General features: G+C 39.0%; 1 protein-coding gene across 3 annotated transcripts in view; it reads left to right on the forward strand.

Annotated features, from left to right (window-relative positions):
• LOC119648259 (ankyrin repeat and BTB/POZ domain-containing protein 2) overlaps positions 1–27562 on the forward strand; it is a 145380-nt gene that overhangs the window by 109748 nt on the left and 8070 nt on the right. Inside the window, exon 1 of one of the 3 annotated variants that reach the window (XM_038049906.1) lies at positions 22329–23221. The exons of the other annotated variants lie outside the window; for them this stretch is intronic. Within the exon in view, the coding sequence (XP_037905834.1) occupies positions 22659–23221 (563 nt within the window). The 5' untranslated portion in view covers positions 22329–22658. Of the gene's footprint in view, positions 1–22328; positions 23222–27562 lie in introns of those variants that run through there. 3 annotated transcript variants of the gene reach the window in all.

The raw sequence follows: 27562 nt of genomic DNA on the forward strand, positions 1-27562 counted from the left end.
TTAAGTTGTTGAAAATTTCAAGTCAAAGCTCTCTATAAAAACTAAAAATAACCGTTCTTCAAAGCGAGTAAGGAGCCAGAAAACTAAATGACCTGAAGGTCTACTCTCTAATTGTTCACAACCAATCTGAAGCGTAGCACTCTCGTTAATTACCTACTGCTGCAAAGCCAAAGAAAGTTAATTGCAGATTCAATTGAAACATGATCTCTATTGTGGCAAAACGCGTGGAGGACCGGGTGGATGGATAACTGAATACGGCAGGGTACACTATACTCTTCCGATTCCCAGCAATTTTTATGATCATCGTTTTTTATCTCCTCATTCAATGATACTGAAATCGAAAGTGATGAGAATGAAGATGAAAGTGTGAGAGATTTTGCTTGTTTTTCAATATCGAATAAATCTTATTTGTTTATTCTTCGATTAGTTGAGGTTTTGTCTGATGAGTTTTATCGATGCTTACTGAACGTCTGAATATTCTTTTTTAGTTGGTATTGGGCGGAAGGAACATACCATTTACCTGTGAGGTAATCTACGGTGCAGTTTTAGGTCTAGTACTCACAAAATGAAGCTAAGAGTGCTGGGATGTAACTGATCATCTCCATGCGCACATGCCCATGCCATTCAGCAATCAATGCCACTTCTAACAAAAAACTGAAAAATAATTTCCGATGAAATCTTTTGTCGTTATAAGGAAACAGTTGCAATACAAGAGGGAAATGATAGCACATATGAACATGGGATTTTCGCAAGATAATTACATAGCTTCCATGGAAGCTCATTCATACATATAATACCGCAATTGAGACGCTACTGGAGGAAGTGAACAACCATGGGCGTATTAAAGAAAATCTGAATTGCATGCGTAGTCTGAACGGGTGTTAAATCATTATGGAATTATGAGCCAATGTATGTTTGAGTGTTTGGTATTGTAGTTAATCATAGATTAGAAAGTGCGGAAAATTCACTTATTCTGAACATTTATGATTGTTGGTGCATAATAACAATTATATTGCGTAATCGTATGTAACTATACAAATAGCGATAGCACTAGATAATAGTGTCTACTGGACATAAACATAACATAGGTTTCTAGGTTCATACATATGTACCTTCTCCCAGTGAGGCTGGAAAAATGTGTGAAATAATACAATTCATAATAAACGTTTATCTTTCAACCCCATCTCTGGTGGGGGTGGAATGTTCATGCAGGAGGAATGAGCCCCCCGTATCCAATGAAAACACGTGGTGGTCCACCAATCCTCTCCTTAAAAAGTTATGGACGCTCAAAGTGGATTTTTTATACCATCATAAAAGCGCACCAGAGAGAATGGGCCGTATATGTAGAAGAAAGAGGGGTAAAGAAGGGTATGAAGGGAGAAGCAGGAGACCCTCTCTCTCAAAACTCGTTTAGCTGGGGAAAGCGTAAAGAACCCACATAAAAGAGGAAAAGTTGCGCATTTCTACCCCTAATAAAAAACCAGAACGATCACTACTTCTCAAAAGGTTACAGTGCCTGAAAAGGGACTATTTTCGTATAATTAATAAGCTTAGCAATCACCATCGTGAGGTGAAACGAGGTTGCAGGGGGTACTGCCCCTTAGCCCCCCAACCCCTCCCGCACCCGAGTAGGGTAACATAACTTATCAACAGGGATGATAACCACAATTTTTCAACGTGTTAAAAAGAGGGACTTTTTCTTCTGTACACCTGCTTTATTCACCTTTGAGGAGGATTGAACGCTGCGGAGTTTGAGAGAGAAGATCTTCCTCCATACCCTCCTTTCGGGGATAGGATATCCTATCATTTTAAAATGAAAACTAGGAAAACCCTCTCCTTCCTCTCCCCCTTGTATACCCTCTCCATCCGCTCTCCTAGGTAGGGTTTAAAATTCATCGGGTTGTGGTGGCTTACTTCGGCGGCTAACCTTTTCACCATCAATACGAATTCATTTAGCGTGAGGCTTAGCGCAGCGTAGTTACTTGGTGGTGGCAATATTTGTCCATTGACTTCAGTTCGCGGGACCTCCAATATTTTGGTTGTTGAACAGTTCATCAAAATACTCAACCCATCGCTCCAATATGCCCATTCTGTCGGAAATCAGATTTCCCTCTTTGTCTCGGCAGGATGAACATCGAAGTGTGTGAGGCTTCATCCTACTAACTTGTTGGTAAAACTTCCGCCCCTGATGCGGTTGCTCCCTGTACTTTTCGAGTTCACAGACTGGTTGGTTCTCCCAGGCTTCCTTTTTCTGTCTGTGAAGTCATTTCTGCGCTCGACGGAGTTCGTGATAAGTCTCCGTGTATGCCCGCGTCCTTTGAAAATGCAACATTACTCGGTATGCAGCATTTTTCCGTTCCGTTGCTAGCTTACTTCCATCGTCAAACCAGCCATTCCGATTCCTTTTGCGGCTGGGGCCAAGTATGTTTGTAGTCGTATTTATGATAACGTTCTTCAAGGAATTGTGAGGATCATTTGTTGATGCTTCATATCCAGGATCTCTGTTGACTGATGCTATTGTGGCATCCATTATTGCGGAGGGCTGTGTTGTAAATGGCTTCGGTATTCACTTTCACCTGATTATCAGAGGGGATTCTGGGTGGTGTTGTTATTCGAGCTCGGAACACCATTCCAACGAGATAGTGATCCGAGTCTATATTGGCCCCCCTATTTGTTCTGACATTCATCAAGGCTGAGAGGTGACGGCATTCGAACACCACGTGGTCAATTTCGTTGAAAGTGGTCCCGTCTGGAGATGCCCACGTATGTTTGTGGTCCGCTTTCCACGCAAACCAGGTACTGCCAAAAACCATTTCGTGTGACACTGCTAATTGAATAATCCGCAGTCCGTTATCACTTGTATTTTGATGTAAGCTATGCTAATGTATCGCCTGAATACGGGCTCCGTCCCTACTTGGCTGTTAAAATCCCCAAGTATAATTTTGATATCATATTTGGGACAAGCTTCGAGGGTTCGTTCTACTGCCTCGTAGCAGGTATCCTTCTCCGACTCTGCAGCCTCCTCTGTAGGGCCGTGAACGTAAATGAGGCTTATATTTCTAAATTTTGTCTCGCAAATGCAGTGTGCATAACCGTTCGCTTATGTTTTCAAAGCCGATAACAACAGGTTTCATATTTTGGCTGACTATGAAATCTACTCCGAGCACCAGGTTTACTGGATGAGCGCTATAATATATCGTGGGTACTAATCTACGTTTCGCCCTGGGACCTATACTACCCTTTGACCACCAATTAATACTCAATGAAATGAAACTTCCCGTCGATACTGGAGACTCACTACGATATACCGATATCGGCATTGTATCAGGATTTTTTTTTTCATTGGAAAGGACATACCTGATATTGATGAAATAAAAGCAAGTTACAGTTGGTAAGAAAGAACTATCATCCGGTTCTCTCCATAATAAAATCCATGAAAAGCTCCACTTTTATTAAACTATCATTAAACCTATTTTACTTTAGGGATATGAAACGTGAGCCCTGACTCAAGTACAGCCAATAAATAGAACTTCTTTAAAAGGACAGCCTCCAAAAAAGATAAATGACGAGTTAGGTACAACAGGAAGTTATATAAAATCTAAATAGAGTTTGAAATCTTCTGTGCTATAAAATTATGAAGACTTCATTGAGACGGTCACTGGTAACCAATGGATGACACTAGAATACCAAAAGGAAATTGCAAGAAAAGCAAAAGTCAGTAAGTCGAGCAGTTAACGCTACTAGTCTACAATGCTAGAACCAAATTTGTAGAATGAACAAGCCAATGCCATCGAAAAAGCCAAAGCAAAAAAAGGACTGAAAACTTACTATGAGAAAGAAAAACACTATTAATCAGATAACAATGAAATATTATTAAAATTGATTTGCTTTGATCGTATCTGATTATTACCGCAAAAACATCCTCCATCTCTTAATCAACGTTACCAACGTTACCGTTCAAGTCAAATGAAACATGCTCAATTTCTCATGGTTGTATTCCCCTAACTTAATCGCATCAATATCACCACATAAACACTTCGGAACCTCTTCCCTTCTTTCTATTTCAGACCTTTACAAGAATATCCAAAACAATATCAATAGATTTAGACATTTTTCTTCATTATTCTACATCTAGACTATGCGTTCATACAACTACTGTTGCTCCTAATGAATTTGTTAACTACATTTTCAAGTCATTTACATAATCAGCTCGCACCTGTTATGCTGAAGAAAACCTTTCATTCCTTTCAAGATATTCCTAAACGGGCACTAGACTATACACATAAATACTATTTCATTCAAGTCCAATTAATTTAATTTAACGATGTGACACTTGCACAGTTAGTTCTATTAATTGGTGCTGTTGGATTCCATCGTTATCGTGTTTTTGATGGCCATTATGACGGGGCTATGAAAAGAAATTGAATAAATATTTCGGCTTCTTTGGAAAGATTTTAGATATATTTCTATTTTGGAAAGTAGTTTTAACTCCATTTTTTACTGTGGAATTTTTAATGAGCCAGAAACCCTTCCATATATGTAAGTGTGATGGGATTTATGCAGATGGGAAATCTACGGGATTCGTTGCGTATTTTACAAAACTAGTTTGGCTTCGCGCTGGATCATGGCTCGACGTGGAAGGGAACATATGTAATTTTCCATTGGGCTCCTTCATATTCTCCTTCTGGAACAGTCCTTTAACTCTAAATTTCAATAGATTCTTATATCAGTCTTACATGCAAATTTTTATTTTATCCATAATTTTTAAGGTTTTGTTGAAAAAGCGGTTCAAAGTCTGTCGGTCTGTTAATCCGTCTGTTTGTCACACGTACTTTTCTCAGAAACGCTTGTACCTATTGACACGAAATTTGGTAGAAAGGTTGGAACTAAGAACACCCACATGCAGTGAATTACATTGCTGTACATTGAACTTTAGAGGTTCTTTCAAAAGCCTGCCTTCATAAAAGGTGAGTGCAAAATTGTTTCACCGAATATAGACACGTAGGGTATCAGAGGAAAGGGCTAATAGTTTTCGAAACAGAAGTTAGCTTCCACATTCATTGCAAAGGGTAAAAAATATGGGAGGCCCATTCACAAGGTATCTAGGCCTCAAAATAGTGCTGCGACATCGTCAAAAATATATCGATGTTTCGATCAGAAGACATCGATGTCAATAAAATCATCGAGCAAAATCATCGATTTTCCAAAACATCGTTACTAATCATCATGGAGTATAGAGTGTGTCTATTGGCCGATCGGTTCAGTGTTTATTTCAATTTTCAAGTATGCACCACGAACAGGAAGGCAATTAATGAAAGAAAAAGAAGCTTATGTACCGTATCTCTCAGAAGGCAACTTCACGATTTCACGCAAATATATTACGCCCATACTTCAAAGATAGAGTCAAAAATTCGGGCGGCATCGGATTTAGGATCCGTTCCAAGGTTTCCAGGCTACTTTCACCAATCTATGATGGTCCTCCCATCAGCTGTGATTTATGTCAATATATACCTTTGGATCTAAACGAATGAGAGTAATTACTGCAAATCTGATTTGGACTAGTAACATGAGGATATGTCTTAATAAATACTCGAAAATGGTGACATACAAGGAAGCACAACGTAGAAAGTTATCTATCAACAGAACTAAGCTATTCAATAATTTAAAAAAATGTATCTCATACGCACAGCTATCCTATACAAAACGAGTCCCTATTCCCTCTCCCAGTCCGGCATAATCTTTATTCCAACTTGGGCTTCACCCTCTGCCCATATAGAGCTGAAACCGCCCACTATTCCTAATATAAAGAACATTATTGAAGTTAGTGGTGTTCTTGTAAAATTCTTCTTGTTGTATTCATAAAAATTACCTATTTATCCATTGTCCCACATTGCGCTTCATTGATTTTAGAAAGCGTTGCCCTCATATCGATTCATAAAAAGCCCAAGTCTATCATGCCCCTTTATTTGAATCTTCAAACTTATCGATATATACCTGCAAGATGAAGCAGAGCGCGTCAACCAGACCTACGGGCTATCACTATCAGTTTCCGGAGATATGCTTCAACTTCCCCCAAGTCTTCACAACGAGCTCGCACCCTTCTCTACTGTTTTGTGACACGTGTTTCTAGAGCGAACCACTCATCCCACTCTGGGAACATAGAATTCATTACGTGGCAGGAGCAGTAATGAAATTATCGGCCTTTCTTGAAGTGTCATTTATTGGCTGGCAATTCTGGCTTCTAATCAGCATTAGAACATTAGAACACCTTTGAAAAAGGATCCGGTGTGACTCGCCAAATAGCATCCCCATAATCCAAGCCGATATTGTCGTAGCGGCAAAGTTTCTATCCATTCTCCTCCCAGGTCCTCATCTCGATCTTAATAATACACTCTCGGATAGAAATCCAAAGAATGGCCCTTAAAACTATTGTGCCAAGTATATATTATATTCCCATTAGCAACAGTGTGCCGAGTGACTTAACCTACATACACTGTAGGAGATTCACAAGAACACGGAACACTTCTGAGGAGGCAATATTTGACTTCAACAATTCATTCATACAAAGTTGCATTTTGGGAGCCAACGGACAGCCTCCTAATCTCAAACAAATGCACTATATTAGGAACACATTGAAATGGTTATTACTCTCCATTCCCGCAAATTATGTTCCATAGATTGTCAGGTCCACAGTTGTAGATGACCTAGTCAAGTTATGGTCCCTCGTACCCCATTTACCGCTAATCTCCCATTCCCATAAACATGTATGAGGGTCCTATGACGCATGTTACATCGATCAACCTGCAGATTTAGATTTGCCCTTGGCCCATTATTCGCAATCAACTTACTAAGGATAGATCATCCAGCATTTTACCAAACAATACATATATAACGTAGTTCTCCAGATGGCCCGGACACACACTTCCCATTTACCCGTGAACTATTCATGAAGCAAGTATTCGATTCCATTAATCTTTACGTAGTTCACAGAGGACGGACCGCAAAATGAATAATGGCATCGTATTTATACACAGGGTTTGGTTTTTATCTTGTGCCCACTCTGGCATTTGACTCATAACACAAGATTAATCTGCTGTTATATGCGATAAAAGATTATTCACTAACAAAAATGTATGCCCTTAAGAGGGGCGATCCAAAACATGCCTTCGTTTGTGCTTCTAAAAGGGATTCTGCTGAAGTCACAATATATGAATGATATCCTGCAATATTACTATTTGAACCGAATTCAACTAACACCACCCCCTGCGTATAATGTCGTACCAACTTGCAAATAGAAACTACCTGCAGAACTAACCTATAACTGGACCATTTGGTAGACTCTACAAATGCATGCAATAATAAGGAGTATAGCGTCAACGTGTTTGTGTACCAGCATTTTTCCCTATATATTATTTTCCTGTATATCCAAAGTACTGGAATAGATAAAATGGCTCTTATATTTCTACATACTATAGTTTTGTAGTCACCTCCATTCTAATAATAATAATCGTTGACGCAACAATCCATTTGGATCAGGGCCTTGAAGTGTGTTAGAGCACTTCATTCAAGACCGTAACGGTACACTGTAGAATTACAGCACCCTGCAGGAGGCAGTGTTTTCGGGATTGCGTCCGTGATTATTACCCTAATTTGATTCGGGTACTCATTCACAGCTGAGTTAACTGGTATCCGACGTCAAATCACGATACAAATCCCACTGCTATCAGTGGGTGTTGAACCGCGAACTTCCGTACGACAGTCTAGGCTCTAACCACTCAGCTATCCGGATACCACTTCCATTTTACTACAAGGAATTATAGTTCGACCTTATTGTCGAGGCTACGGCGCCACGGGGGTACTTTTGATTAATTATACAATTTCAGGAGTCCCGCATTATATCCATCGCGGGTCTTGTTTTACTTCTCTATGACCCTGAATTCATTATTGCACTGGAGTTGCCACAAATAAGAATGATTTAAGTACCATACTAGCGCCGTAAACAACATCTATAATTGAATTTCTTTACTTTCTTCACGGAAAGCACCATAAAGCAGCACTTTGCCACTAATCTTTATCGTATTGCATCTAGTGAAGCATAACATGCAAGCATTGATAATCCTTCAAGTTAGAGCCCTTCCTTCTTATAAACCTTCCATTTATTCTAAAATACTTCAAAGAAGGACAGCCACCTTGAGATCTATAATTGAACGGGTACCTGCTTGGTACCTTACCTTAAACGATGATCTGTCAAAAAATCTTAACCTAAGCAAGTCGGAATACCGGAAGCTGGACGCTTCGGGTTCTGTGTTCTTCTTGTGTGAGAAATTTCTAATTCACGTTTTCCCATTCGTATATACCTCCAATTCAAAATATTTCTTGTGCACGGGGATTACAATTCGAGAAATTGGAGAAAGGCAAATCGGTTAAAAATATTTGTTACTCCCCTTTCTTCCGATTTTCAAATTTTACCTTTTTTCGATTTTTTGAAAGGCATCTGTAGCGACAAAAGTCGTCTAGACGCGGTGGTTGAGGTGGCAAGTTATATTTGGAGAAGAAAGGGTGAATACTTGTCCGATGCCTGTATGGTTAAAGAGATCAAATATTCACCAGGAGTAATGATTTGTACCTGCATTCCTGAAGAAGGATCCGATCCAATAAAATTTGTTAAAGACACAATGCAACTTGGGCAGTACATTAACGTAATACAAACGGCCTTTGTGCCAGAATATGCCCCACATTGCGATTCATCCATAGCTAACATGAATTATCTAAATTCGCTGGATGTGAATCTACTGCCTTAGCCCGGCAATTCTCCCGATAGAGAATTGTTGGGATTATCTGAAACCTAAAGTATGTCAACGAAGAAAAACTGCGTTTACAAATTTGAAGGAAAACATTAAGGATATATGGTTAATGACGTTGATAAAAATAACAATTAGAAGTTGCATTCGTCGTATATCTGATTGTATGAAAGTTTCAACTAAAAATGAGAGCGGAGTTACGAGGTAGTAAATGTAAGGAGATGTTGGGTTTCAACAATATTACAAACATGTGTCACTCAAATAATAAAGTCATGTTTTGTTAATCTAAATTGCAAATTTTGGTTTTTATCGCTGCCTAAAGTTGAAATTTTGCATATTTCCGTAGTATTCATAATTCAATACACAGATACTATAAAATTTCAAAGTAAATTCCAGCCCTTTTAAGTGGTTTTATGCGATTATTCCGTCAACGCCAAGTTATTTTGTTGGTGAATTCATCGCATCACGACAATAACTTTCACTGTCCTTATTATCGTTTAACCCGCAATAAGATCGATCTTTAGTCTTCGAAGTCATAGTTAGTTTCTCAAAATTATGTAGGATCACAATGCGTGGTACGTTTGCTAGTTCGAAAATGTAGGCAGAGTCCTTTGTACTTCTACTCCTTGTGTCTCATACCAGGTGTTCGTACCGCAATGTTCATTTGGCCATTCATCAAAACTCTTGGAAATAACTCACTCCCATTCCTAGCGATGCTACGATAGCTGTTGACTGATCATTTATCACCGCTTTTGTAGACGGAAAGGCATCTCGAGAAAATGTTCTATTAAACATTATGTGCAGTGGAGTTAGCAATTTCTAAAATATGCTAATATACTATTATACTTTGTTTGTGCAAATATCGGAACGGGATGTATTTTGATGCCTACATTTCGTTTAGATACACCACTGATTTTTCGGTTGGATAGGTACTGATGTGGAAAAAAATTCACCCTCCTTTCGCATGTGGGAGGGAAGCCTCCTTAAGCTCAAGATAAAATGGCTGCATGAAGAGGGACTCACAGACCACACGTTCTCACCCGTTTCCGAATAAATTGGGTGTGGCAGACAGAAAGACAGACGAACAGACATACATCGACTGGATTCTAATAAGGTTTTGTTTCATACAAAACCTCAAAAAAGAAAATTAAATAATTAAAATGGTTTCCAGCTATTACCCAGCACTTTCTACCAGTCCACAATAATATATCTAAATTCTCTGGATTGCTTTTAATTAATAATACAACTTTCTTGCAAACCGTATATGGGAACTCACTCACGTTAAAATCAATGAGTGGAATAGTTGTAACAATTTTGCCTAATTACAGTTTGTACATACAACAGCCTGTTCACGTGAACAGTATAAAATCCGCCCATGTACCAATGACTCGATTTGTATTGACAGAATCTAGTGTAGGTCAGTCAGCCACAGGCCACTTGGGTTCACTCCTTTTGCAGGGAAAATCGTTTTCAACCATCAAAAATACCGTAGTCGACCCTAATCGCTCCGGACTCATTCGCCACAGAGTCCATAGGTAGTACTAGGTAAATTAAACTAACATGCCTTTCTTATGTGTAGGAAATTAAGTTTTCACCAGATAACAATCCCTTTATCAATTAATGATTCCGCTAATTTTTTCAATTAAAACCTTGAAACTTTTTTTTCTGAAATATAAACCATTCAAATCTCAAAACTATATTTCACCTGTACGTAAAATTTCATATTTTTGATACAATTAACAGGTATTCTTCTTAGCTCCACTTACATTCGGTCTTAATCCCTTAAAACCCACTCTTTTATATTTACTGACACCACAATCGCCTCATCTTCACTCTCACAATGTGCCTTAAAAAATATATATTTTTTCTCGCTATCTACCTAGTAACCTTCTTACAATGATCTCCCCAGTCCAGGACCCCACCCTTCTCTTAAACTTAAGATGGTTCTTGTCAACCGGTCGGTTTAGCACAATCAATGACCATTCTTATCCACCATCCATTTGATTGTCCATAGGGCCACAGCATATCAATAAGATAAAGACTAAACAAATACAACTGCTAAATGATTAATAGGTTTAGAGCAGAAGGGAATACCTAGGTAAAAATTTGTGAAAACATTTTTTTTATTTTTCGAAATAAAAAGAAGTGAAGAAAACGAATAAAGGAATTAAGAGGCCGGGTAAAAGTGAATCTTGAAAATGCTATGCTATAGAGAAAGCAAACGATCTAAACAATTCGATGGATTTCTCAGAGGTCTTCAGAACAAATTAATGGAATTGGGGATCCCCTGTAGACAGTGAAAGCTTCGGCCAATATACCATTTTAGATATTTTTCTTCTTCAGCTTTATTCCTTTCATAAGCGGGCTCGGCTCGCCTTGATCGATTCCACCATTTTACTTGATTAAAGGCGTGATCTGCATGGAGTGGCGAAGCTCTCAAATCACCATCCAACGTATCAGCAACCATCGAGTTCGATGTTCACAGCATAAATTCTTATCACAGCTACTATTTTGTTTAAGGAAGTCCAGTCTCAGACCGGCCTAGGCTGCAAACCGACGGTTTCGGTCAATATAATTCAAACATTTGTCGGATTTTTGATGATACGAAGCCAACAACATCTCTAGTTGCTTTCGGCAAGGGGCAGAAGTGTACGGTCAGCTTCAGTCATCTATAGTAGACATGGTAAAAAGCCATTTACTGAGAAAATTCGTCAGAAATGATCAAATTTGTGGGGAAGCAGACGCACGTTGATGAAAACTCGGCACTAATCCACCACTGTATATTACGACAGTTATGTTCGAATTCAAGTACAACAAATATCATCGTCCAACAGTTCATTCATTAGATCTACCCTCGTATGACCTGTTCATATTTCGTACCTTGAGAATTGTTTTGACCCAACTGAAAGCATAAACAAAATTTTAACAAATTGGAACTGAAGGCCATACCGGAAACACAAAAAAAATATATTTTCAAGCAGATCCCATACTCGTTTAAGTGCAGTATACATTTTTGATGTACTTATACACACCACGGCTATGGTGTATGGTAAGTAAGTAAAAAACAAAAAGAAAAAAGTATTTTTTTCCTGAAATGCCAAATAAGAGTTTTTACTTCTCATATACCGATATTTCGAGGACCAGTTTTAGTCGAAACTCTCTGAGGAAGAGGCCAACTGGCCCTCAAAATACCGGTATATAGGAAATAATTAAAAAAAAATTAGTCTTTTCTTTCTAGTTTTTTCTTACTAAAAAACAAACCGGGCAAAACTACAAACATAACAATAGAATGTATTGATGAGCAAAAGAACATTGCAGGCTTTTTTTTAAACAGTTCACCCTACTTTTATTAACAAAATGTAAAATTTAATGCTCAAAAACTTTACGCTCAGCCAATCAACTCACGATGACCCGACCCCGCTTAAATCAGTTTATATAAGGAACATTTTCAATATTTATTTTTTATTTATTTTGAAACAAATTATTCTATTTCCTACTCCAGATAGAAAGTAACCTCACCAATAATATTACTACAAATTTATTGTAGAACCATCCTACGTTTCGCACGATTTCGCACCATTAAGCAATAAATTACATAACTATGGAACGCAGCTTTTATGCAAACATGCCCCGGATAAAACTCTAAACAGCGGAATTCCGGAAACTACTAAAATTATGTGCGCTCCACCATTATAAAACCCTAATATGTAACAGACAAATATAAAATACGATTTAAATCTCACACTTAACATTATGCAATTAAGTGATCTAATTATAATAACATAATATTTTACCTTTTGATATAAGATAAACATATTTCATGGAAAGGCCTGGTCCACCTACATCCGAAACTTTCTGAAAACCATCTCTCTCAAGACATCATTAATCACCCAATGTAATTTTCCCGCGAGCTTCTAAAAACTGTAGAAACCGCAGAAACAACAAACTATGCAAATCCCATTCAACAATTAGCCATAACTCTTTCTTCCAACTGCTCGACTAAATAAAATAAATCAGTGAAAGAATTAACGAAGCGAGTCGAATAATCTTCTGGCTTAGCTCTTACTGATTCATAGTATAACTCCATATCTCCAGACCATCACTTTTCAATCCTCTCCTTAACTTTTATGTGTTCATATATCGGACATTAGCCTTCAGTACCTTCTTCCTCATCCCATTGTTGTTACCGCCAACCACAATAACAACCGAGCGGAAATGGTAGGTGAAGCCATCCAAACGAGTGGAAATCCCGCTCAAACACTAGACACAAGTGGAAAACTCTGGGCAAACCTTGTGTAGAGCTTTTCTTTCCCTTTAGCGAAGCTGAAAAGAAACAACTGTGGGAAGTAACAATAAGAAGAGGCCAGGTCCATGTGGGCACTGCAAGTGCACATCTTGCGACCTTTGTATCTCATGTGTTATAGCTAACGATCTGGACAAACGACATGCGTCATGGATTGATGAGCCGCTTGTGTCTCAACTGCCAAGTATCTTTATGAAAAAATATTTATTTTACGATAGAATCGATGGAACTCCGTGGCAATGGTCACATCAGACGAGTTGGTAGTTAAAGTTTTGAGGAGAAATTATATAATTAGTTAGCCTTCGACTCCGGTTTTGCGTCCAAACTTCCAACTAATTTAAAGACATTAAAATGTAGAGCCAATAGTAGTTAAATCATTAACTTCGATTGGAACATGTATATAACACAGCATATACACAATTTATCTTTTATGAAGGTCGTCACTGTGTTCAAATGCTTGATACACCACCTTTCACCTCAACCAATCTACTACAAAATTCTTGATGAGAGTCTGCGAACAAGGTTGTTCGGAAGTTTCGGCAACTAAGCCTATATTTTATCTAGCCGATCAGCTGGAACATTCCTTAATGAAGCCAAGACGTACAGAGTCAAATATAATTCCTTTCGGCTAGTACAAATTGCAAACTGCATATGTTACTGCAGTAAGGTATTGGCTGATTCCAATTAACCCGTTGGGGAGTTCCGTCCCCACGTACTCAAGTAAGGTGATCAGACCCGAGTCTGCAAGGGACTCATCTGAAGTGGCTCTGCCACGAAGCCTCACCGGAGGTTATCTGGTACGATGGGAATCGGGATGGCCCTCTGAGAGCATATGCTCCAGGAGAATTCCTGGAGGATGTGTTCTCGGCCCGGTTATTTGCGGTTGGCCCCCTAGTGGGATTTTCATGGTGGTTGTGGTTATGTCTACATCGCGGGCAGAGCTCCTCGGAGTTCAAGCGTGGAGTTGCGCTGTGCAACTCAGGTGCCGTACCCCTTAGTTGCGGCAGAGGTCTTAGATAGGCCGCGCATCCACTGGTATGAATGCTGAGCCTGCACTCAGTATAAACCAGTACCGCTGTGCCAGTCATGGCGGGACTCTGATTGGGGTCCCAAAATCAATAGGTGTCCCAAGAGGACCGTGGGATTATGCCTGAACGGCAGGTACTCACGTTAAACCCCCAGGACTTTCATCCAGTAAGGTATATTTTCCGACAGCTTTTAGCTTTTCCTTAAAACTGCAGAGGACGTTCACATGACACTTCAACATCCTTTTTAAGGTTTTGTTGAAAATTGGTTGCCTGCCTGTCTGTCCGTCTATTTATCTGTCTGTCATACGCACTTCTCTTAGAAACGCCCACGCACGCAGTGAGTTACATCGTTCTATGTGGAACTTAAGGAGAGTGCCCAAATATGCAAAGGAGGGGTGTACATTTTTTTTCATCGAATATAGTCATGTAGGGTATCAAATGAAACGCTTCGATTAGTATTTTCGAAATTAAGCCTTAGCTTCGAAGCTAATTGCGAAACGAAAGAGTAACGTGGTTATAGAGGGGTCACTTAAATTAAGGGGCCATTCTCAGAAACTACCTACCAGAAAAATTTAAAAAAAAACATCATGATGCCTTTGTATAACAGCTAGGCTCCGAGATACCCTCCATACCGATATCGGCTAAAATAAAATATAATATAATATATTAATATATTTTGAAAATTTAGTTCATCCTTGACTCGTAAAAATGCTTTAATATGGAGCAACCTACTGGAAAATTTGGTGGAAATCCTATTATTATTAACAAAGTTACAGTAGGTAAAAGTTGCCAACAAAATCTTTCATACCTGAAGCGCCGAGCTTCCAGTTTTCCGACTTGTTTAAACCCACGAATACTTTCTGTTGCTACTAGACGCAAGCTAATGCGCAAGCTGCTACGTTTCACGACCCAGTCACAAGGACTGTTCACGTTTTAGTACGGTTTGTTCAATACACTAGTGGTATATCCAATGCCAACCAATTACTCAATTACTGAAAAGTATCCTCTCCAGATAAGAGTATCCCAAATATTATTATGTCCAGAGGTGTTTTTGTCATTTACGGGCCTATTGAAGGCATGTTCACAGTTTCTAGTAATTTCGGATTCACGTCTCGACAGGCATTTATGTGAAGTGGGCGAAATTAGAACAACCTTCTTAGTTCAATCAACTCCGGGTTTTTTAGTCTACACAACGGTCCTGGAGTATTAAAATTATCAGAAGAACTAACTCAACCATGAGCGTATAACATGATTAACGAAAAGCAACCTCGGATCGTATTTCTGGCCACGCATGCTCAGGATGATATCCTTAATATGTTAAATCCATTAGTAAGTATATAGAATCGTTATTATACATATGTATGTACATATATGCTAAACTTCAACCAGCTAAAGCCTTCTAAATATTTTTTTTGTGCGTACACAGGTGGAAAATCTTAGAAAGACACGTCGCCGCAGTTTCGCCGCCCGAACGGCGGAAGTACAGTGGGCGCGTGTGGGATTCACACCCACTAAAAACTAACTACCCCCGGTCTCTCCAGCCCCAGCCCCGCGGGACCACCATTGAGGTATTACTTCGCGGGGTAGGTTTGCTCTTAGGCACTCATCCTTCTCCTATTTGCAGCTTTCCTCCTTCTTTCTTCCTTCAGCAACTCCTCCTGCATGTGTAGTCCCCTCTGGGACGGGAAGAGCAAGCACCCCATTATACATGATATTCCACAACAAGGAACCAAGTACCGATCCCTGTGGTACCCCGGCTGTGACACTGTACTCTTTGGGGCCCTCATCCGTCCCGTACCAGAGAGTCCTCTCTGAGAGGTAGTTTTCCACCAAATTCGCTAAGTATCCGGGGACACCTATGTCAGCCAACGCCCCTTTAATTCTATTCCAGTTGGCCGAGTTGAATGCGTTTTTGACATCCAACGCCACCACGGCACAGCAGCCGCCAGAAATCAGTGCACCTTTTGCCAGGTTTACCACCATGCCTATTGCGTAGAGCGTAGAGGGGGCGCGTCGGAAACCAAACTGGCGTTCCGACAAACCATTGCTGGCTTCGACGATGGGCAGGAGTCTGTTGTAGATAACTCTCTCCATCATCTTCCCCATTGTATCCAACAGGCAGATAGGACGATACGACGCTGGGTTTCCAGGTGGCTTGCCAGGCTTCGGAAGCAACACCAACTTTTGCTTTTTCCCCTGGCAGGGGATATTCCTTCTTTTAGGCACGCCTCGAAGGTGTTGGCGAAAAGGTCGGGCCTAGTCTTCACTGCGAGTTTCAAAGCTCGGTTGGGGATGCCATCCAAACCTGGGGCCTTCTAAAGCCTTCTAGATATGTACACATATGTCATCGTGGGTATAAGACTCTATTCTGTTGTAGTATTTCTTAAAGGAGAGAGATTAAATCTACATCCTGACAAGGTAACATTTTTGTGATTATCCTATCTCCTATCAAGCTCCACTCAAGGTAACGAGGAGATGGGACAGCAACCCTGTCGACTGAGTCACCATAAATCAGCCAAAGGAGAACTTCGAAGTGATGGGACCGGGAGACACTGTATTCACATCGACACGCTGGTCGTGGATACAGTAGGTGAATGCTCTAAGGCCCATGCCAATCCGTATCCGAGGCCGCCATGACAGGTACTCACATTACACCACCAGAAAGTCTTTTCACTTTGAATATACATTATTTTACCGAATAAACTGTAAAAGTGTTTGGATTCTTGAATAGCCTCAGTAAGCAGTTAGTGGCTGGAAGTTGACTTTGCTAGGGGAACGACACATATCAGACATTTCTTACTGAAACTTCAAAGTGCGACAGTGCAAGCCCAATTAGCCATTAGATCAATGAGAACATTTCAATTAATTTTATAATCGTAGTCTTCATTGTATTTGACTGCTGCTTTATTGGGATCGATTTTCAATCTTGATCGAGCCTATCGTGAGCGTTCAGCTTCCCGTCGTGTGTCTTGCTCTTCCAGAATCTCAGCAGCTCTGAAAGTAGATGTTTTTACTCGAAGATTTCCCATTCGCACACTATGTGGTTGAAATGTTTTGGTAGCTCTTGAAGTGGAAGCTCAAACTTACAGATTGTCACCCTTTTCTGATGTTTCAGCAACTCTTGAAGTAGAAGCTCTAATCTAGTTATATTTTCGGCTTAGGTCTTATTCTTCTCATGTTTCAGCAGATCTTAAAGTAGAAGCTCTGATTCTTTCTGTTTCCATTCGCGAGTCTCGTACTTCAGATATTTCAGCAGTTCTTCCAATATTCGAGTTTTTGGTGGCATTTTGAATAATGCCCAGAATTTAACGTCCCATCAATCATAGTCATTATTTGTCATGACGACTGGTTGAAAGGTGTATAAGTTGATCTAATACATGTATACCACCAGAATATTTTCGATTAAAAACCACATATGTATAAACCGACTAAGGAGCAGACTTTGTTAGCACTGATGAAGGGAACAAGCGGTTCCCGAAATATTTGTTTTTGCAAGAATAAATATCTACACCAGCGAAAAAAAACATGTTTTTATTATTTCAAATCACACACATATGTATGTAAATATACCAACGTTCATGGTGATCTGTTGAATTGCGTAGAACCTTCTCCATTAAAAAATACGTATATATACCAATTTTTATAGCGATCGGTGGAAAGCTCATTAGAAATTAAATATTCAAAAATTACATTAAGAAAGAGAAAACTATGAAAATGAAAGGCGTCATGTAGTGTATAAATAATTTATTAAATTACATATTCTCAATTTTTGTCCAATGCCTTTCGCCATTTGGTAGCAGTAACATGATTCCACACTCGTAAAAATGAGCCTTTCTTGCAAAAGAGAAGCCGCCTAAGTCCTTTCCGACACCCCGATTTGAAGTAAACGTTTTACTATCTAAAACATTTGAAATTGAATTTTCAATTGAAACTGGTAATATTCCAAAGATGCTAGATCCAAAGGGGTTGCAGTACATACCATACAAGCTAGGGCGAATTGCCAAACATGTGTGAAATTTGGCTTTACCTTGGTGAAGAACTACCTTTTCTACTGTTCACTTCTGGCCTTTTTATTTGAATGGCTCAATTTGTTCAGTTAATGGCAGTACAGTTGCGAATTAATCATGATATTGTCCGATAGAACATCAGGAAAAAAATTTCTCTTGAAATTCTACCAAATTGACAACCTTACCTTAATTCAAAGTGCTTTAGGATAATTCATCTTTTTTACTCCATACTCTTTTGAATGCAACATTGTTCTATATAACTTATTTTCCTCCCCAGTGATAAGGGGCGTCGCAAGATCTAGCTGACTGCGGAATCGTGGAAGCGGATCGATAAACGGAAGGGATTGAAGGCTCTATCGATCGCTGCGAGTGATGATGATCATTACGCGTTTGAGCTGCAATACAGTGCCGAATCTGAGGAAGCAGAATTTGGTGCAGATGGCAATGATTTCAGAACCGTATACCGCATCACAAAAGAACTTGCATGTGGTCGCAAATCTTCCGATGGTCCTGTGAAGCATGTTAGCGGTCGGCTCCTCGTCTATGATGACGAGGTAAAAAGATGGAAGGATCACTACACGCTACTACGGTTTTTAACCATATAACATCCGGTGAATTTCCCCTCCTGTAGATGAAATGACTAGTCATCGTCACATGCGAATATGCACTGCTCCTCCTGATAGAAGTAAAATCCCTCGGCCGACAATGTACTCAAAGGGAGTAAAGCGAAGCTATTCATCGCTATACCTGCAGTTTCTGGCCAGAGAGTGGAAAAAAGAGATGATCTTCAGGATTCTGAAAAAAGGCATCCATCTCGAGGGTGACAATTGGAGGAGGGCCGGCAGGGAGCACGCAGATTCAAATTACTCACTTTAGTGTGATATTGATATTTAGTACTGTGGGTTGCAGTTAAATTACACGGAAAAGGAAACTCTTAGCTACTGTAACTGTATCAGCATTAGTATGATTTTGATCAAACTTGAAGATATCATGTTCTATACTATAGTCTATATTACTGCATATTTTATGACTCTAGGATAAACTTAAGGAGGGTTTCTAGTCAATTTCTCAGAAACATAGTAAAGCACTATTATCAACTTAATTTGAAAAAAGTAAAAAAAGGTGTGTGGGCGTTCATAGTTCCCACCTTCTCACCAAATTTCCTGCCAATTGGTTTAGCAGTTTTTGAGAAAAATGCGTGTACCGGACGGGCAGACAGATATTGGATCGATTCTTTCGATAATCCAGTCCGGAATGATGTTGCACCAAATAGAGGGGCTAATATTTGGGCAGAATGATTAAAAAAATAACATCTTTAGAACACTGGTTTTATTAGTGTTTATCTATTATTTAATTCCGATGTATGTACTGACCTCTCATAAGCTGGCACATCATGCACAAACAACTTAACAGTCAGGCTAAAAATTAGCAAAAACCTTCTGACAGACCTTCTACGATCGTTATTATACTTGGACCACGACGAGGCTGAATAAATAATCGCAGACCTATCGCTTCTGCTGTCTTAAGGTTAATCTTACATCAGTCATCAGTCTAGAACACTTGATGGCCTTCTTGGGGGTGATGGTGAAATTCCTAGTTCTAATTCAATCCTAATTTCTTTTGTGTATCAGTCCAATGATCTTCGACCGAGGAAGTTAGGTACATCATTGTTCATGAAGATGGCTTACCACAATCGACTCATCGCAAAGCCCTGAGGAGTACAATTTGGTTCTGCGATCTACTTCTTATCGAAGACTTCTTTCCGCCAGATAGCGCACGCTTCGTTACTAAACACTTCGTAAATAGACTCATGCCGTAGAAGTGAATGGTCTGCGATTATTTGGCTTTACGCAAACTAACAATTTCATAAATTTCCTAGCAACAGGAGACCATCTATCGTAAATTACTCGTTCCATTATATCTTTTTATATTATCTAAAAGGCAAGTAGATATATATAATAAGAGAACTCGCTTGAGAGTTTACTAGCTGTAAACAATGAACATGAACAATCTACTTTTAATACGAACTTATTTTTTAGGTATCCGGAATTTTTAGCAGCTTTTCTCCAAACAATACAGGTATTGTCATAATGGACAAAAAACTCTGGAGGCAGTCACCACTTAGGGAAAACATGCTGAACAATTTTTAGCATAAGACATATGGGGAAATGTGTGGCCTCGAAGTTGTTCCATCACAGCATTGATAACTCCTTTATGAATTTATTCCTGCTCCTGTATAAAGCTATTGTAAACATTCCTTCTTGTTTGACTGAGATTTTCCAAGTCAACTCGTTTTGTTCAGAATTTTGGTAACTAATGTGAATCTTTTCAGATCGCTCTGACGTTCTTCTCCGAATTACGTATGCAAACCTCTTGACTTGTATCTTTTCTACTTCAAAGACAATTGCTTGGCAATTAATTAAATAAATCTCACTTAGATGCCACGAGATGCTTCATGTCAGCACAATACCAGTAATAATATTTAATTGGTGCGGCATAACAATAAACTTAGAGGTGCGTAGCCAGCATTACTTACGTCTGCGATTATTATCCTTTTTTTACTCAGGAATTCATTAACCGCTGGTTTGACTGATATCCAAAATCTAGATCACTATATAGATTCGATAGTGAGATTTGAACCACAAGTTTCTATGTTAACACTCCAGCCACTAATCCGTCGGGAACCTAAACCTTCAAGCCTCCACGATTAAATCTGATACTCCTTTCCGAAAGGATGACATGAATATCCTTATTGGTCAGCACCGTAAAAGTGTGTTTTGACAAATGCTTGCTTGCTAGCATAGCGACATATGCTAGTCCATTTGTTGGTCTGCTAATTTTACCAAAAGTAGGAATTAGATATGCTACCCTCAACTTTGAAATCAGTAAATATAAGAAAACAGTGATTACATCCTCGGTAGGCCCGCTGGCCGCATGTAGAACCGCACTATTTTTGAAACCCAAAGGACGGAACAGATATGAAGAAATAAAGTATCGTTTCCTTAGTTGACTTCTCCTCAGCTTCTGATGTAATAAGGCGTAGACGTAGGGTGTCCTTCAATCCTGTCATTTCTCAGGCTAACAATATTTGAGATACCACTTCCTGAAAAATTCTACTGGGAGCTAAAATGGAATATAATAGAAGTGTTAGGATAACACTTATAACACTCTTATCTTGGGCAATTGATCATGCGTTGTGAAATTAGGAGGTACTTGAGAATATTATTTGATATCTCCACACTTGGTTCTATTGAAACCTGTTTTCCTATCTTTGTTAAATGGGTCGTGTCGTTGGTTTTAGCTTTCACACGGTACGTAAGTAAGAAGGATATTCGGGGGTTCAATCTCGAAAATTTTCTTTATGCGTAATCAAATCTGGCTCCATGTTAGATCCTTGTGCACGTACCTCAAATTTCTACTTTCTTGGAAAGTGTTGAAAGAAGATGGATCTAACATGTTAGCTTAGAATTATTATTATTATTATTCGATTTTTTTTCCAAATTTTCTATTAACAGCATTGAGCAGCTCCACCACTACTGAATTACATATAATACTTGCAGCCAAGACTCTTATACAATGAGATACCTCATTCGAATTTAATCCCATTAGAATCAGCGAAATACTTACGTTGCCAAGAAGTAAAAAAACGGATATGGGATTATCTTCACGTGAAAATAATGAAAAGATTATCTCTTCCGTTCTTTTCATGCCACCACACCGGGCTATCTCCGGCACATCTTAATCTTCGTGCACCATTGTCACCAACATTATCTGCTTGTACTTAGTCAATGATGGGATAGTTAAACCTTGAGTACAAAACTGCATCTTCATTACGGCATTAATTTCTCTTTCTGCTTACAATTCATTCGTAGGAGAAAGAAAGGTTTGTGAGAACTCTCATTTGTTATTTGCCATTGTCTTTTTGCTGCTGTTATTATTACATTGCATTAACAATAATATTCTCGCGACTACACTTTTCTCCTTGGCAATTCATCTATCGTTTCACACAATAGTGGAAAAAATGTATATGGTAGTATCTGAAAGATTGAAGATTGCTTCTTGATGATGATATTATTGTGAATTTCTTCGGAACAACCTGAGGAAGACAGTGGAAAATAATGTGGGGCTCAATGTGGGCAGCTATATCATATTCAATTTCAGTTTCATTCATAACCCGGGCGAGTTAAGACGAGCTTCGAATTAAAAAAATCGTGATTTCTGCTGAAAGCGTTCAAAGCCTGCAATCGGATTTAGTAGTGTGAAATCACATATCGAGCAAGAACCTGCCTTGCAACCCAGGCGCGTCGGCTTGCCTCACGCTAAATACTATGTTGGCACATCGGCATTGTATCGATACGCATCGGTTATCGGGTTAACAATCCCCGATCATGTAGCCGCTTACGTTAAGTTTAAAAATTTTAAGTTCTGCTCTTTGGCAGGGTGCCGGATAGAAACTATTACCCTCGAACGTTATTATGTGAAATCATATAGGCATAAGCACTTGAGCGGCACGGTAATTATGTATTGCACTCAAGATTGCAAGTGTAGTTTATGTCGTGAGTTACGAGACTATAACCCGTCCAAGGACTTCAATAGTAAATCGGCTGCATCCGGTAGACCCAATGAGAATTTCATACTAAAACGCCGTCAGGAGCCTCCACCATATGGAGATGTAGTACACGAAGCGACTGGCCATAAGGTTATAATCTACTTCGGTGACTCTATTGGGTCCCGAAAGGTTAATGATAAGGGTAACCAGTTACTGGTTCAACAAAAGAAAGACTATTTCCATGCAAAGCGATTATGTGACGAGATAGAATCACAAGGATCTCAAACTAATGAGATTCGCAATGAATCGGACATAGGAGCAGATTTTCAGCAGGATCTTAAGCCAGTCACAGAGGAATTACCGTCGTTCATAGAAAGCGTTAAGGATGGAGTCATCAATATACGAATCGAAGGAACTTACGAGCACGCGAAAAGTTTGGTCAAATCTTTGGCGGACAAAGAAAGTGTTTATTCCGATATTGAATCGCAGAATGAATCTTTCGATTGGAGCTTTGTTCAGGAATGGCGAGCACGGTAAAGTGTAGTTCTCAGTTTTATGGTTGAACACCATCTTATGTTGGACTTTAAACAATATTTGTTGATTGTGCACAATTACTACGTCCTATAATCCAATTCTTTTGTAAGCCAATATGTGAATATCTCTTCAGTATTTATCTAACATCCACGAAAAGGGTACTCTAAAATTATGATTTTGATCTACTTGCTCCACATTTTCCTTGAATACCATCGTAGGGTATTCGTTTGAGTAATCCCCCCAAATATCCAGTGTGGCTTGCATCGCAACTTTCGTAACTAAATGGTTACGGTTTACTATTGAATCGATTGGACTGTTACGACGAAGTCCTTAATCTAGCTAAACGCATTTGCCTCAAAACCATTATCTACTACTGTATCTTTTTCGGTATCGAATGACATTTTCAATCATTTTTTCTACCTAAGCTTGTTGCACCTTTGAATGTTTTTTGCAGTCAATTATGGCTCAGCTGTGGGCTGCTAAAACTATTATAATTAAAAAAAACAAAAATAACTGACGGTTTCGTCCAGGGCAGAGGCAACTCATCAGACGCTGCCTCACTTCTGCCCTGGGAGCAACGTGACCGAAAGTGCCAACAGGTGGAAAAACGCTCCCTCAGGGGAGAGGTGAGGCAGCATCTGATGAGTTGCCTCTGCCCTGGACGAAACCGACAGTCATTTTTTGTTTTTTTTTAATTTTTAATTCTTGGGGTGCTATGCATCATGCATCATGGATCCATAGACTATAAAACGTGGGAGTAAGTTGCTCCTCATTTAGTCCGGTCCACCATCATGTGAATCCCGCATATCCTAAACAACTATTATAATTATTTTATTATCAGCCCACGTTACACTCGGCGCATTACCATCATCCCTCATTTTTAAGGTATTGTTGAAAACAAAACCTTATTAAAATCGGTTTATCGTCTGTCTGCCACATGCACTTTTCTCGGAAACAGTTGTACTGATTGACACCAAATTTAGTGCGAACGTGAGAACTGTGAACACATGCAATGAGTTACATGGTTCTATGTGGAACTTCTCATATATATACAAAGAGAGGTGCAAATTTTTTTCATCGATTATAGTCACTTTCCAAATCGAGCCTCAATTTTGAAACGGGGGAGTGAATGGGTCATAAAGGGATCACTTAAATTAAAGAGCCATTCATAGAAACTGCCCACCAGAAAAACCTGAAAAAAATATTATGCCTCTAGGTGGCATCTAGGCTCCAAAATAGCCTCCATATTGATATCTGCTAAAATGAAGTTAGTGATAGTATATTAATATTTTTTAAAAATTTACTGAAAACTCCCCTTAAGCTCACCCTAGACCCGTACAATTAATATAGGCTTTGATATGGAGCCGCCTACTGGAAATCCCACGATTATTAACAAAGTTACAATAGATTATTGTTGCCTCTTTTACTTCAAATTGAAACTCCCTAAGTCATAAATGTCAGTACCACATCGAATTGAGTATCGGATACGTTACCATCGTGTATCTTAATATTATTACATGAAAGATGAACAAAACCTTCCAAACGCCGAGTTTCAGGTTTCCCGGCTTGTTTCTCTTGCTTCTTAGTCCATCGTAATTGTAGTCTCGAGAAGAACCTACACAGCCAATAAGTATGACCATTTACTTATCAGCTTCCCTGGGAATTTCCATCACTGCTGCATGAAAATAGAGCCCCATTTTCCAAAGTCTATTTAAATTTCACTATTTTGTACAAAATCCGGAAATGCAACCACCTCACCACTATCACTAAGTTGAAATTGTTTCGCACCAATGTTCTCTCTATGCTGGTATATGGGAGTAATACGTGGAAAACTAATTAATTAATGTTGGTATATTTTGACCTAAGACAATAGCAAATGAAGAACTTCTTCGGCGTGTGGAATGATAATGGGCGTGCTGACCAAAAAGCACAGGCCATGGATAGGATACATATTGAGAAAGAGCGACAAATCCAACCAACGAATGAGCCGCCGTAGAACTACATGGCGTAGAACAGTGGTGGAGGGATGCAAGATCCTCCGATAATGCGTAGATATATTGTACATTGTGCGTAGATGTAGTTCAAGTGCTATCCCCGCATAGAGGTTTATGGCGACCATACGGTGCAATGGCCGAGTCAATATGGCGTCAGCCTCTCAACCTATTCTCGCCTGGTTCGAATCACGATTCATCGTGGTGCTTGTGCTCGTCTTTGTGTTATCCCGATGCTGTGGGCTTATCACTGCATTAAGTGGGATAATGAAACTTCAGCCTATTACTACTACTAACTCATTAAAATCAATTTGGGGGGAGGGTAACATAATGCGAAAAAAAATTGGGCGGTTACACTATACTTCATAAAAGAATAAACAAAAACCCATATACAGGTTTTGCAAGTCTGATTCAAAATTTTTCCAAGTCACTTTCAGAATATTTTATTTCAAATTCAAACTTTTCCATTTCCAATCCGGATTTTTTTCAATATTTTACTATCAAGTTTTGGTTTACCAGTGGATAAGGATGGAGCTAGAGTTCTTTAAAATAAATCCCAGCAGCTCATCAATTTTTTATCATTATTTGTTTTAATGAACCACGGTATTCAACCTGGGAATTTTTTACATGACCTCTAAATATAAAATCATGTACTTATGACTGCAATTAATTCCGACATTCTTTGTAGAACCTCATTACTACTGACAACCGAGAGGACTTCCCAAGTATTAAGAAGTTTAAATTGTGGTGTTGCTATTACTTGCAGACACTTAATCGACCTAGAGGACGCCATTGAACCATTATATTCTCATAGCAGTTCATTAAAGCAAATGATGACAGAAAGTTGATGGTCAGTCCAGGTTTTCTTAAAAGAACCCCGGCGTTATCCTTATCCAATAGTAAAAAGTTGGTTTAAAGCGTTATAGTAAAATATTTAAAAAATTCTAAATTGGAAATGGAAAAGTCTGAATTTTAAATGGAAAATTCTGAAATCATAAATAAAGCTACTTTGGAAAATTCTGAATTGGTTTGAAAAATTATGAATTTGACTTGTTAAACCTATACATTTGTACTTTTGTGTGAAACAAAATCTTATTAGAATCGATTCAATGTCTGTCTGTTACACCCGATTTATTCGGCAACGGCTGGACCGATTGTCACGAAAATTGATAAGATCGTGTGGTCTGTTATTCGCCCCTTTTGTGTTAAGTTTGAGGAAAGGGTGCAAATTTTTTTTCACAGAATGTAGCCTTGTGGGGTATCAAATGAAAGGGCTCAATTAGTATTTTCCGAAACTGGTCTCATATTTCATATCAAGTGGAAGGTAGGGGATTGAGGGCTCAAAATATGGCCCTCAAAAAGTGTAACAGGTCTCGTTTTCAGAACCTATCCAATCGAAAACAAATCACAGTGGTGTATCTGAATGAAATCTAGGCCTCAAAATACATCCCATTCCGATATTTGCATAAATAAAGCTAATAATAGTATGATTTATTTATTGTTTTAATCATTTTGAATAATTTAGTTAAGGAGGAGCGAACGTTGTCCTTGCTACCCTATATTCCCTGCAACAAAATACCAACTATGGCTGGCCTTTGCACGATCAGCCTGGCGTGATCATCTGTCGCAATAACTGATGGATTGATGAATATTTAAATGTTGTGCCAGTCTGGCTAGACTGATAACATGTTGAGAGTTGTGTAGCTGCCATTTTTCAGTTAGTCACTGCATGACTTCCAAATTGCTCGGATAGGCAAATTCGAGTCGATGCATTTATTGTTCTGCAATGGTGCTCCCTTCTCTTTTTCTAAAAAAAAATATCAGGTTTTTTTTAAATATATTATTAATAATCTTCCGAAATTTCTAAAAAAAATATTGAGGGTTTGGTTTTTTACTGGAGAGTGTGGAATAAATTTACACCTTCTGTTGTGTGATTATGGAGGCAAACATGGTAAGCATGATTAAATGTCGATCGGGATTAAGGTAATTAATCGGCCCAATTTTAGCAACTCAGTAGAGCAAATTTCCTCCATTCGGAAATAGTTTGCATAGTCCTGGTCTTCATTTCCTATTTCCTTTCACAGGTTAAGATACGTAGTAGACACCAGTATCTTTTCAGAACACGCCTTTTCGAAGCATCGATATTATTATTGCCAGCGCAGTGTTTTTCTTTGAAACCTTGAGTTCGTCCTTCAATTTCATCTTGGTTGTAAATTTATATTTTATCAATTTCAATATTTAGTGAATGCCTTCACGAATGCCCTCTTTTTCTTCTGGTTGGAATCATTTGATTCCCACTTCCATACCCAGTTTAGGTTTTTATTGAGGAATGGTACCTGTCCTAATGTG

The sequence above is a fragment of the Hermetia illucens genome, chromosome 2, assembly GCF_905115235.1.
Source record: "Hermetia illucens chromosome 2, iHerIll2.2.curated.20191125, whole genome shotgun sequence".
NCBI classification, from domain to species: domain Eukaryota; kingdom Metazoa; phylum Arthropoda; class Insecta; order Diptera; family Stratiomyidae; genus Hermetia; species Hermetia illucens.